Here is a 14,748-nt window from a genome sequence, read left to right on the forward strand (position 1 = left end):
TATTTGCATCGCTCTTACTGCATCAAGTCTCAGTTCATAGATTCAAGGGCTCTAGAGATCTTCTAACACCTCTATTTCATGTGCAGTAATGTCGGAGGAGTGGTAGGTCTGTCATTACAGGCAAACTCTATTGATTTGGAGGTTGTTCTGGCATCTGGGTATCTTTTCATGCTCTTTTGGACTTACTTGTTCTTGAACCGCTCTGTCAATTTGGCAGTTGTGGTGATAGGTAGTTGTTGATTTATCCCATGTTTTCCAGGGTGGAGAAGCACTGTGTTCATGTCCGTAATGCTTTTTCCTCTTCTTTCATCATCGGGCAGCTTACCGTGACACAGATGGAAGTTTACGTTTCAATCAAGCAACATTCATTCCCACTTGTTGCACAATTTTAGCCAAAGTTTTGATTATTTTTTTCTTTTCCGCTTGTTTTTTGAGCTTATGAATTTTTTCATTCAGCTCAGCAACAACTGAAAAGTTGAGTTGTTTTTGTTGCAGAGTTACCTGCAAAACTCTTGTATAAATTAAAAAACTTTGTCTGGGCTTTCAGTGCTTTTAGGAATGGTCATTGAACGCACTAGAGACGCTTTCAATTCATTCCTAAGATCTTGAACCTGTTCTTCAAGTTCATTATTCAATTTTGAATGGTTTGGTCCATTGACGACTTTGTATCTCATGTGTTTTCAAAGGCATATACTCAGCTTGAATCTTGAGTTTGAAATCTTCCAATTCAGTTCTGACATGAACGTTTTCCAAACATATTTAATTTTCCTTCTGTAGGGTTTATTTTGGATTTCATTAGAAGGCTTTCTTTCATTCACAGCCAGCTGCTAACTCCGCACTGTCACCTGCTGTTGCAGTTCAGATAATATGTCAGCATTATCAAAAAGATATATTTTTGAGACTTCTGGAAAGCTCCCTATGTTTCTTGTACCCTCACCTTGTTTACTCAAGTATTGCATTTATCCCTTTTGGTGTTTTACAAGGCGTTTTCTGTGCCTCCTTTTATGCCCTGCGCGCTCCACAACTTGAAGATTAAAATATTTGTCAAAGGCTTTTAATATTTCATCTAAGCTGGTTGAGGAATCATCGAAGCATTGCATTAGGACTACATCATCCGCAAATTCATCAAACCAGCATGAAAAGATAATAATTTGGACCTTTACTGAGTTTGTCTTAGACCCGATGTACTCTGGCAGTTTAAAAATTATTTTCTCCCGAACACCCAGTTTTCCATTAGGTGTGGCTTCTTGGAGGAGTCCAAACTGATCTGGTAAGTTGGATTTTTATGCATGGTTAAAATTTTTTGAAATGTATGCTCAGCTTTAAGAAGTTGCTGAAAGTCAAGATGACCCTGCTGTTTGTTTGAAGATGTAGACTTTACCGTGTTTACCAGTTTTGGTGATCTCCCGCTGCAATAAGTTCACATTCAGGAGTTGAGAATATTTTAAACAATGGCTGCTTTGATCGACTTGTTGCAAACTTCTCCATTTCAGCTCTGTGCTTTAGGGTTACTAAAACATTGAATCCTGGCCTCTTTGCAAGTTTTTAAAGCTGATCCTATAGTCGCAATTCTCCCAAATTAATTAATTATTTTTCTTCTTCTTCTTGGAAGAAGTTCAGACTTGGGGCAGCACAGTGGCACAGTGGTTAGCACTGCTGCCTCACAGCGCCAGGGACCCAGGTTCAATTCCGACCTTGGGTGACTGTCTGTGTAGAGTTTGCACGTTCTCCCCGTGTCTGCGTGGGTTTCCTCTGGGTGTTCCAGTTTCCTCCCACAGTCGAAAGATGTGCGGGTTAGGTTGATAGGCCATGATAAATTGACCTTAGTGTCAGGAGGATTAGTAGGGTAAATGTGTGGGGTTGCGGGAATAGGGACTGGGTGGGATTGTGGTTGGTACAGACTCAATGGGCTAAATGGCCTCCTCCTGTATTGTAGGGACTCTATGATTCAAACAAACACCGACTCAGGGGTCTACTTTTTCCGACTAAATTCTTAAATGACAATTTATGACCACCGAATTATTTAAACATTTCTCATGTAATGCATATACTGGAATTTAAAAGTTTTCGCTTACCCCTGCTAGGTCTGCTGACTCTACCCTTTGGGAATTGAAACAAGACTTCCAAGAGAGTTTTTGGAGTCTTCTGCTGCAGTAAGGAATTTTAAATTTCTGTCTTCAGCTTCTAAACCTTTCTTTGGAGTTTTCCCTGTCATTTTTCTCCTGCACATCTGTCCAGTTTTTCTTCAGATCAAAAGGCCTCTATGAATTTTTATTCAGCCTTGGCAGGATTTTAGTTTATCTCTGCATTTTTTGTGAGGTTTTGGGTTTTTCCATCCAGAGCCAACATATTGTTGGTTGTTGGATTCCATCCAGCAGGTCTTAAATTCAGTCTTCACAGTCATAAGTAAGTTAACTATGTATATTTTTTTAAACTGCTAAAACTATGTACAGATATACAGTAAAGCGTTCAAGCTAGGATCTGTTTCCATGCTTGCTTGTGCACACAGCTCTGTCCAACATAAAATGACCCCTAGGTGTGGGTCACATCTTCTCTTACATCATTGTGTGGATGGTAGTGTACTTTGCCCCACATCAACCCTATATGTTGCAGACCCTCTTCTAGCAAATGGATATCAGAGGAAGGAGGCCTGTTAGCGACCAGATCAGAAGGTATATTATGAAGTTAGCCTAGACCCTAACTTTTTATGATTTTGGCATTAGTTTGAGCATAAGCTATTTTGCTGTAGGTATGTTTCAACTGACCCACTAGGAAGCTTTTATCAAAACAAACTTTATTTTTAACAACACAGTTAAACTATGACAAAAAGAATTAGCATAACTTTCATCAACTGGAAATAATTAAACAAGACAAGGTATCATTCTTAGCAACTAAGTATTGCTATTGTTCCAATGTAAGCAGAATCCCACAGACATAAATCCGTTTTTGTCATCAGCACAAAAACAGATATGAACAAAGAACAGTACTGCACAGGAACAGGCCCTTCGGCCCACCAAGTCTGTGCCGACACAGATGCCTCTCCTGATCACGTGAATGCTAGATTTTCACCCGTTCAACACCTCTAGACAGACACCTGTATTCTGACTCTCATTCAGCAACCTACAGAGAAAGATCCACCCCCAAACAGCAGAATCTCCGAAAGAGATTTATTTCCTGGCAGATCTCAGTCTCAAAATCCAGAGAGGGGGAAATAGAGGCACTGCCCTCTAACAATTCCAAGCAGCTCCTAAGCTTGATTTCTCTGTGTAAGCTTAGCTCAACCCAGTGACTTGATTTTCTGTCAATCAACCTATTTATGCCCTACTCCTTTGCTTGCTCTGGATCTTCACCATCACTTTCTGCTCACTGCTTGGCAAAGACACACAGCAGGTTGTTTTCCTTGCTGTCAACCTGTTGCAACCATGGTTCTAGAGTTCACTGTGGCAGTTACGCTGCTGCAAAAACTATTGTAATTTACTTGAACACCAGGTGTTAACAGTACTGTTTCACTGGGTATCCACTTCTGTGCAAGCTTTACATATAGATTATTCCAGCAGTTCATTTCAAATAACGGTACAGTTTCAGCAAACTGTCTCATTTCACATTGTTGTCCTTTTCTTTTGTCTGCAGTAGTAAAATGCTTCTGCTCCTCAGTCTCCATCTTGAGATCACACATGATTGTTGATTCACCTATGTTTTCTTCACAAATGATTAGCTGTTTTTGACAGTCCTGCAATTTGTGTTCAGGTAATTTCAACAACACAGGAGCAGGTTTCAAATCAGAAATACATTTCTTAAAGGCACAGTATCATCACAGGCCCATTTCAAATTTTCTGGATTCCAGTCTGCACATCTGGATTTAAAGAGCATAGATGAAAGCTACCATCAACAGTAAAGTTCTGCACTATTTCCCTAAAAGGAAAGAAAATAGCAAAAATATCCTATTCCTTCATAGTGACCAGAACTAAAATAACCTCCCAATGATTCTTCCCCATGTCTTTCCCCACCCTCTTTACACATACATTATCAATATAGAGATTTCCGCAGGAAGCAAAGATAGTAAAAGCTGGCATGCTTATGGATCAATGTATCTAATTAACATACTTATCCACATGTGCATGGTTTCCAATTTTCACCTTTCCCTACTACAGGTAATGACTTTTGCTGTACTGCAGTCCCAGGGGCCTTAGCAGTCAGTTGGACAGCTCTCCGAAACCTAACTTGAGCAACTACATGCATGGGTCTAAACTTGAACTGTCGGGTGACTAATCGGCTATGTGTGGCAAAAGAGCCAATCCAGTTCTGGTCCCATTCAACTTTGTAAGAAGTCTAACAACACCAGGTTAAAGTCCAACAGGTTTATTTGGTAGCAAAAGCCACTAGCTTTCGGAGCAGGCTGTTCCTTTGTCAGGTGGGTGGGAGTTCTGATCACAAACCACCCATTCAACTTCAACAAACACACACACACGCTTGTCAACAGGAGTCAACTAGATGATAATCCTACCTAACCTGAAGCCAATTGATATGCCCCGCTGCGAACTGTCTGAGATCAGCAAAATCAGCATAAAGAGATTAAAACCTAGGACTTTCATAGCCTGCAAAGCTCACAGATATATTTACCCACTAATCCATCAGCAGGATATTTCACATTTTCTTATGCCTCGGGAGATTATGTGGCTCTTGGTTGATAGTAAGTGTCTGAATCATAAAGCATCAGGGATCATGAGTGTATGAGACACAGACAAGATGGATTCTTTAATGTTTGCATGTAACATGTCATTTACACATTCAGAAAATGTGCTAGGGGTTTTGTGTATATGTGTAATGCCTGCGTTCTAGAATTATACCTGGACCTCTTTTGTGAATTGCCTATTTTTAAAAGACATTGAATTGGTAAAGATATTTAAATTTAACTTGAATGTGCATAAGGAAACTGAGTTAAATTTGTTTTCCTCCATGTTTCTTTCTTCTTTGAGCCTGATCTCTTGTTATTGATTCTTAATTATTTTCTTTTTACCCGTTTTTCTTCACTCCATGCATAAGTAGTGACATGCTGCTGAGGATTTCACTGGCTCAGACTGGAATGCTAAAGGATAACAATTATGTTGCAGCCATGTTGAAATTAGTTAAGGGAATAAAGGGCATCAGCAAAACGTCAAGATTTTCAGCTTACAGTGAAACCTCTGTCTTGATTATCTGGGTTTTCAAGTATCTGCAAAAAGTTTCTTGGATAATAGAAGGCCAGTGGGAGTTAGTACTGCAACACATTTTATTCAGTATCATTATTCTACTCCTACTCACAAAATCAGCTGATGCTGGGGAATTTGTTGTAACACATCAGATTTACTATTACAACTCCCATACACTTGCCCACAATTCCAGCCATCTGACTGGCTATAGATCCACGATAACTAGCCTAAAATGCTCCCATAATGTTAGATATAGATCCCCTGCTACAACGGTGAGCATTAAACATGGCATACATTTCATCTTGAGGGATTCCATAATGTTATATTCAATGTGAGCTCCAAATGCTAGTTCACAAGCCTATTTACGCATGCATGCTGCATTGATTTTAAAGCAAACAGCTCAACAGAGTCAATCTGAATGATGTTCCGCCGACTGATGAAAGTTATTACTTGCCTATATAGAGGGAAGGGCCAGGATTGGCATCAAAGGAGAATTATTATCCATGTCACTTAACTGTGATTGAGCCAGTGGCTAGAGTTACAAATCTGTGCATGGACACTGATTTTCTCTGCAAGAACAAGTCAACGTGAATGTATGTGCATGTTTAGCTGTGTGGGTTGGAACAACTGGACAGCACATAGAACTTTGTTGTAATGATTATCTGGCCATTCCCCTACACATCAAGGGAAATACAATTTCCACTGTGCTCTGAATCAGTATTGGGTGTTTTTTTAATGTCACAAATATATTTTACTACATATAACATTGATCAATTACGAGCTTGTGAAACCTCTCGTCACTTACTGTCTAGCTCACTGGGACTGAAGTTTACAAATGGTGATCAGCATGTCCCATCAAAAACACGATACAATGAGCAGGACGCAAGTTGACAGAAGAGCAAATCTTGACCACTGCACAATTAACATTGGCAGACATGGGTGTTTTATTGCATGTAGAATCTTTGAATGTATAGGCTCTAATTGCTGAACAGGTTGTCCCAATTTCAATGAGATATTGGAATAACCTCACTGAAACTCAAGTTCACTGATTATATACGAGAACACCAACAATCCTTTGGAGAAAATATATGTTGGATGGTTTTTAGATACTTTTAGTGAACACTTCATTTCATATCACATACAGTACCCAGGCAATTTAGCTTTTGAGCATGAACTGTCATTCAGTATCATGGAGGAGCTTTTACATTAACTTTATCTACTCACACTATCCCCATATCCCTCAAGTCCCTTAGTTACCAAATGTCCATTGATCTTTGTCAAATTCACTAAAAATGTATACATTTCAATGAAATCAACTCTCATTCTTCTACACTCCTCCTCACAGCTTACTTTCCTACCTCACTCTGTATTATCACCAGACTTGGTTCCTTCAACGAAGTCATGAATATAAATTGAAAATAGCTGAGGGCCCCTCAGCTATTGATTCTTGTGGCACTCCGAGTTACACTCTACCATCCTGTAAATAATCAATTTATTCCTACTCTCTATTTTCTATCTGTTAACCAATCCTACATCCATGTTAACAAGCCATCCCTTATCCCAAAGGCCCTAATCTTGTGTAACAACCTTATTAATTGGCGTATGAAAATTCAAATATACCAATCCACTGGTTTCCCCTTTTCTACTCTTCTGGTTTCATCTTTAAAAGCATTAAGAAATTTGTCAAATACAATTCCATGAAGCTATGTTGACTCTGCCTAACTTTACTGTGATTTTCCAAGTGTGCTATTACCATGCCCCTAATGATAGATTCTAGCCTTCTAAAAGGAAGCTTTGGCTTTTCCTTCCTTCTAAGGGAACTGCAATCTTCTTGCTGTGGCCCAGCTGTTTCCAGTTAATCTATGTATCATTCATCTGTCTGTGAGCCCTTTTATGATTATTGATATTTTTGGCCTTGCCATAGCTTTTCATGGTTTATTTTATATTTCCCTGCCACACAATTGCAATGGATCTGCAAGGTTGCGTATAAGAATTTAGAAAATAAACTAAAACATTTAATCCAGTTTATTTCAGAACAAATTAAGCTTTTTTAAAGAAAGAAAACCATTTAGTACAAGACCATTGCTAAAATAAAACCAGTTTTTCCCACTGAGGGCTCAAATCAAACTATAATGAAACTATAGGTCACATAGAAGTCCCAGTAACGGGATTTCACACCACTACATTAGCTCAGCTGATGGGCTTTGGTGTGTCCTCAAGAAACAAGAGCCTGTAATTAATTATTTTACACCTTTCAATAATAGTGCTTTCCAATAAATCAGTATTTCTCAATCCATTATTTGTTTGCTGGTGTTTGTGATTTAAAAAAAAAACAAATTCTCAAAGTTTAATTTTTTTGGGGGGAGGGGGCTCAAGTTCATCCCACTAATTTTCCATCACAGATGGAATTTTAAAAAGGTAAACTGATAATGAAAGATAACAATCATTCTTACATATATAGCACAGTACAAGAAAGCATTAAATATGTATATTCAGTTCAATACACTTTCAATTCTAGGGGAACATTGTGCAGATATTTCTTGAACCGTAAATTTAGATTATTGTAACTAGGTTTAAATGAGATATAAAATTAAAATGTGCCTACATATTTACCAAAACTCTAGGTGACATGTGCTCATATTGTTCAAGTAAGATTAGACCAGCAGCACAAATCTGGACATATTTCCCATTATCAAACTCAGTAAAAACATCAATGCACAATAAAACTACAGTTTAAATAAACACACTGAGGGAAGCAAAAGATTGCATAAAACTAAAACAAATTTTTTTTAAAAATCAACAAATTCTCCATCCATCAAGATTTGGGACATAGTGACAAATCAACTTCATATTGCCTTTGCGTTATGCTGCAAATGTTGCATTTTAATTTTCCTCCAAAACAGGATGCATTAAAAAGATAAATTGCTCCCCGGAGTTGCTCACCTTTCTGCCAAAGATTGCAAATCAGTAAGATTCTGTCATAACCCAACCTTGAGTCAGAAGTGACCAAGGTATAAGACTAGCGTAATCAACAAATGATACGACTTTCTCTTAAATCAAATTAACCATGATTTTATGCTGAAAATTGTGGTTATTGTATGAACATATCAGTTAGATAGACAGAAAATGGCAGAGCATAAAAAGAACTGCAGAGCATGCACCTACAGTTGCATTCAACACACACAGCAGTGAACGGTAAATTATATCATATACTACATTTCATGGCTTTAATAATATAAAGAAATATATATTTATTATTCCCGAATCCGTAGAATAATTTTAAACTTGGGACGCTTGTATTGCAAAAGTAAGAATAAATGCATGCACTAGACAGGAGCTTTTTGCAACATTATTCTGGAGGACTATAGTCTCTCCCTTTCCTTCTCCCCTGCCCCCAACACACGCTTACACACTCTCAGAACTTTGATGACAGCCTCTTTGTTAAAATCAGAAAAGGTTGGCATGTGCAAGGTTGAGTGATCGCAATTGTACCTGTGAATTGTTTCACTTTGTAATCCAGGCATTCCCTTTTCCAATCCCTTCTATAATACGATCACCAAAGCAGAATGCTTTGAAGAAAGCTTATCGGCCTAAAATGAATAGTCAATAAGCAATTAGTACACGGCCCTCATCCTATTTGAAAAGATCTTTACAGTCCCAGGAGACCATCAGTGAAGCAGATTTGCTTGACGCTTAAAGGGGACTTTCCGTTGTAGTGTTGCAGTGCATCATGGAAGTAGAGGAAAGATACATCCACATCTTTTGCAGAATGAGAGTTTATTCTCTTTTTTTTTCCCACATTGGGGTAAGGTGTGATGAAGCAACTCCAACATTTAGAACAGACAAATAATACTCAATCTCACCATGTAAGTTAAACGATAGGGCAATTTAAAAAATATAACATTTGACCAGAACACAATGAGTTTCATCATTTTCATAATTCAATCACTTCTGTGAAAAGGAATATTAAAAGGGGCTCAGTAATCAGATGGACAATACAGGCCTGAATGGTCACAGGTTTGATCTTTGACATGCACTGAGTCTGCTAAGTAACAAGGATGATATAATTGGTCTCAGTCCCTATGGTGTGGGGAGAGAGGGGGCCGGGGATGGGGGGGAAAACAGCCAGAGTTCCTGCTCTTGGGTCATATTCTGCAACACCTACTGCGAGTGTGCATCGTAGCCATTCAACAAGAAAAGGTTAGGGCTCTGATATGCTGCTCCCACAGTTGAAAAGTCAAATAGTACACAACATCATTAATCACACATGAACAATTCCCACTTGAACCCAATAATGGAAGGTGGTCCCATGGAACCATGCACAGCATTGAAGCAGCACCTTTTGAAAAAAACAGCTCGAGTTGGAGTCAAATACATTGCTGCCGTTATGTTACCTGCCATATTTGCTCCTCGCTCAGTGATGTCAGGCGGTCACTCTTCAGAACTTCTCGCAACAGCCGGTAAGGAAGTGCCATGACCTTCTCAGGGTGATTCTTCAGCAGTTCAGATAGGTGTTTGACCAGGAAGTTAACTACTGCTTCCTCCAGCAGTGTAAGGTTAAATAGATCAGCAAGTTTGTATAAATCCAGGTAATTGAAACTAGTCAGTTCCTAAGACAACAAAAAGAACACTGAAAATGGCATTCCTGTCACTAATAGATAGATATACATTATATATAGAGCATACAGTGTATCAGCAATTTCATTAGAATCCATATCATTTAATTACCTGAGCACACTGCAATAATAATAGTACATGGTTAATGGCATAACACAGTGAGTAAGTCTTCAATTAAATTTCAGAAGAGACAGAGAAATTACATAGACTACTTTCTATAGACTATCTTGCTCAAGTCTAACTGCAGAGGAGCTTTGGAAGAAACCTCGGAGGAAGTTACCTGTCCACTCATGTAAATGAGTGTCTTGAAGGCAACAGATGTTTTTTAAAATGGAATAAAAATAAATTTAAACAGCAGGCATCAGGTTAGTTCAAGGTTGTACAGTAATTTGAAAGAGCTTGATTATCTCCCTCCCCCCACCACAACCCCACCCCCTATGCCCAACAAGGAGAGCAGGTTGTGAATAAAGCTTCTTTATTTAAAAAAAACTATTCAACTTGACAGTCGGCTTTATGATTGGTATGCATTCTTAATGTTGCGTTATATATAAAGACTTAATTTAGATCCATTCAGAACTGGGATGAGGCACCTCATCTAACTTCACCCAAGTGTCATAGGGCAACCAGAAAGCCAAGACCATTGATGGGATTTTACGGTCTCATTCATCCCGAAACCATAAAATCCCACCCAAGATCAACGGGCCTTTCCATGGTCTATTCCTTGCCCGCTACAATTCCTGTGGTGGGTGGAATGGGAAAATTCTGCCCCATAAATCTAGGATAAATTCCAATCCAGTTCCAGAGGAGAAAAGAATCTGTTTAAATCTAGTCTGTCACCTAGTCCAACAATTTTAACATTAGTTTTTACTGGAAATTATCCCAATAATACATTATTATCTATCTAGTCATTTCAATGTACCCATTATTCAAAATTTATTTTATATATGGGATACACATTGGAGGATGGGTCATCCTGGAGACTGTGTGTGCAACTGTTTCAAAACAGAAAAAAAATTGAAATCGAGGCTGGAATTCTCCAGCCGTTCATGCCACGCTGCTGGCGAGAATGGAAAATTTGGCGCTCAGCCAAATCTCCGTTCGCTGCAAAAGGGGCCGGAGAACCCCAGCTGCGGGCGAGGTCGGAGAATGCAGTCCCTAATGTTATGTTGCCTGCTCCTTCCTGAACAAGGATTGATTGCTCAGAAATGAAGGAGTGTACAGAATACACCAGGAAAGAGACAACATCACTCAAAATAAAGAATTGCCATTTTTGCAAAGTAATTGACGTGTACATTGTAAATTCAATGAAACCTTTCCAAGTTACTTATAAATTTGTTCAGCACAATTTCCTATACAATCCTCTCATGTCTGGAAAGTATTGACCATTTGATTTTATGTCAGTTTCATTGACAAAAGCAAGTTCTATATCAGTTTATTTGCAATGCACATACACTGCGATTACACCAGAAAATAACCGTGAAAGGCATTATCCTTAAGGATACTGTATTCAGTTTGAAAATAATTTAAAAATTAAATTACATTCAATCTATTTACCAGTTATTTTCCTCCACATACTTAGATTATTTGATTTGTAGCTCCATATCTTGTGAGATGCCGTTTCTTACAATCTGTTCAGCAAAATATGAAGAAGTCAAATAAAAATAGTGTTTGGCAGCAAAAGGAATGATCCCAATCTGTCTGAAAATGCAGCCAAATAAGAAGATCCAGAACAGGAATCAGAACCAGGTAACTGGAGATTACAAAATTGCTGAATGATGAAAGTCTGCTATGTTATTTTCAGGATTTCAAAAGTTTTCTCAAAGGCTACTAGGTAATGCCAAGGGCTGTGAAATTAACAAGCGGATCTTGGGTCAGATAGCGCATTTATTCTGCTGGAATAGACAGTAGGTGGCTATTAATGCTTGAAGCTCCGAAGGGGTTCTAGCCACTAGTGGAGTACTGCGGAGATCAATATTAGGTACATTGCTTTTTATTGTCTCCCTTCACAATTTGGTCGAAGTCACTCAGGGGAACATTTACAAGTTTGCTGATGACATAAAGATATGTATCAGAATTAGGAACTTGGATAGGATAAATAGTCCACAGGCAGACCTACACGCATTGGGAGAAATGGGCTCATAAATGGCAGATGTTTTTGATGTAAACAAGTATAAGTTGTTACACTTCGGTGGAGCAATGGAAAGTATGACTACTACATCATGCAGGGTTGCAATGACAAGGCTGCTGGAGGTTGCAATTCCTGAATCAATGAATGCTAGGACATGAGGCTGTTGCAAAAGGGTGTTGGGAAGTACATGAAAATTAAATAGAAAACTATAATTACAATCCTTTCCGAATGCAAGACTTTGATCTGGCCACATCTACCATACTGCTTGCAGCTTTGATCCTTCACAAGGTGAGGAATTTTGATACACTGAATGAAGCTTGGAAGATCACTCCAATTTAAAAGTCCTGGGTTATCAGTGCTTTTCACTCTGGATAACCAAATGCTTCAAGAAGATGTGAATGATAGAATTGGATTCCCCCCAATTGTAGGAGTGCAAGTTTAAAAAAATTAACCCCTTTACAATCGCAGTGTTCATTAACTGCCCATTTTAAAATGTATTACATATAAATATTACATATAAAGTGTTCCCCTACAATTTACTTGGAGGTGAAAGAAGTTCCCTTTCTTTGACAAAGGATCATCTGGACTTGAAACGTCAGCTCTTTTCTTTCCTACCAGACCTGCTGAGATTTTCCAGCATTTTCCCTTTTGGTTTGTGTTCGCTTTCTGTTTATGCTCTTGCTCTCTGCCTAAAGGCAGGTCTGACCATAATTTCCACCAAGGAGAGGGCAAGGCGGCAGATCTCAAATCCACCCCAGCTGGAACAGGGATTGAACCATTCACTGTTAGCACCAATATAATACACACCGTCCATCCTGCCAACTGAGCCAACCGCAAACCCCTGCCCCCATCCCAAGAAGTCAGAGATGCTGTGGCAATACACACTTCTACATGCATGTTGTAGTCTGGAGCTATGAGTGGTGATGGCAGAGGCCGACAGCTGCACTTTCAACATGCACCAGTGGCAGCTGGTAAGAATTTAAAAGTTGATATTCAACCTGTTTGGCCACGTTATGAATGCACCTTCTATGGCCATCAAGTCCAGGAGTGAGACCCAAAGCTGGAGCTTCTGGCTCAGAGACAGTGATGCTATCGCTGCAGCACAAGGCTTCTCTTATTCCCTTAGAGGCATTTTTGGTTTGATGTTGAGTTCAAGCAAGAATCTTTTGAAGGGGAAGCAGAACAAACCGCATTGATAAGGAATATGTATGAGAATATTTCTTAAATATAGCTGGGAGGTGTTTGATGCTTTTGCCACAAGAAAGGTGATCAAAGCTTGGTCCTCTTTCGAGGGGGACAAAGTTTAAAACAATTCTGGACACCCTGCAGAAAACTAGCATTAAATGCTTAAGTTGAACAAGGAGACAAAGCACAATTATTTTATTTACGTATTTGATCATGGGATGTGGGTGCTACTGGCTAAGCCAGCATTTATTGTCCATAAATCCATCTTTACTGTCTATCTAACCCTCTGTCAGTGATATTAATAGCTATCCAAAAACTGGAACATTGCAATCACAATAATCTTCACACATACTGAAGCTTTACCCAACACTTATAGGATAAGTCTTGCATTTTATCCCTTAAGACATTATGATAATATGCCAAATATGCCCCACAACAGCTCAACCTGGTCTACAAGGTGTTGCTTGATTATAAAATCAAACATCCATCCTTCAAAGGTTTCCCTCTCTGTGTCTCTAAAGACGACAAGATGACAAACTAAATCTGCCTGAATTAAACAGAATTAAGTGCACTTATTTGGTCAGTCAGAGATCGAATCATGTGGTAAGCAGAAAAGACAGGCAGATGATGACAGTTTCTTGTTTAGGTGAAACAAGTCCTTAATAATGAAGCACTCTTCAACGATCCTGCTGAATACCATAAAGGTCAAATGGCAACTGTGGGAGTTTTGACCTTGACTGATGCGAACTTGTTTTTGAAACACCCAAGGATTTCTAAAGTACAAAACGATATCTCAGTGCAGGGTCTGCCATCTTTTGTGTAGTTTAATGCATTCCAATAACCGCTTTCTCCAGATGTAGGGAGAGCACTGCATGGATTTGGTATCTAATCCAAGAGGTTATATAATAAAAATCAATCTTCATTGAGGTTAGAAAAGTATATTGAGTGTGTAATATAGAACAGATGCTTTAATGTATGGACTTCATACTTCATCCTGAGGTGATAGTTAGTATTCATGTCTAATTCCTAAAAGCTGTGAAAGAATTGGCAGTGGTCTTGGAGAATCCCACCAGGAACCACACTGAAACAGACAAATAGAATTCTGGGCAAGAAATGCAGTGTTGTACAACCGCGCATTGTACAGAACTTGGAAATTGCTAGGCAATATGGTGATCTCACTGACTGCAAAACTGGTTCTCAAGTTGCTGTGGCACACATATTAGTGGCTTTGGTGGTCCACTGAGTAGTTAGAAAGGAGATGAGCTGGATTCTGCTTGACGTGACTTAATCACAGAAAATAGTAGCACCATGGGGAAAAAACCATAAACATTATTTTTGTTGTTTTTTTCCTAAGGTTCTCAGTCTAGTGCCTTCAGTCACTGCCGTCAAGGAGCTGGAATCTGTGAGAAAATGGGAGGAGGTCTGTTGGTCTTTTGATTGAGATTTGGTTGGAAAATTGGCTCAAGAGTCAATTCCCCAAAACCACAGTCACTTCCGCTGTTTTCTGCTTCTCCCCAGTCACATACCTTCAGTGACTAGACAGACTATCTGATTGGGAAATAGCAATACTTTTTTGGTTAAGAGTCTGACAGTAGTGGGAATCTATTTCTACGTCTGTCACTGTAAATT

General features: G+C 39.0%; 1 protein-coding gene across 6 annotated transcripts in view; it reads right to left on the reverse strand.

Moving 5' to 3' along the window:
• The window catches only part of klhl32 (kelch-like family member 32), a 261,784-nt gene that overhangs the window by 108,261 nt on the left and 138,775 nt on the right, over nucleotides 1–14,748 (reverse strand). For 4 of the 6 annotated variants that reach the window (XM_078212640.1, XM_078212639.1, XM_078212638.1 and 1 more), the window contains one exon: nucleotides 9,584–9,799. The exons of 1 other annotated variant lie outside the window; for it this stretch is intronic. In XM_078212640.1, the coding sequence (XP_078068766.1) occupies nucleotides 9,584–9,799 (216 nt within the window). Of the gene's footprint in view, nucleotides 1–8,953; nucleotides 9,800–14,748 lie in introns of those variants that run through there. One more of the 6 variants, XM_078212642.1, reaches the window with a different exon arrangement.

This window comes from Mustelus asterias, chromosome 5 (genome assembly GCF_964213995.1).
Source record: "Mustelus asterias chromosome 5, sMusAst1.hap1.1, whole genome shotgun sequence".
Taxonomy (NCBI): Eukaryota; Metazoa; Chordata; class Chondrichthyes; order Carcharhiniformes; family Triakidae; genus Mustelus; species Mustelus asterias.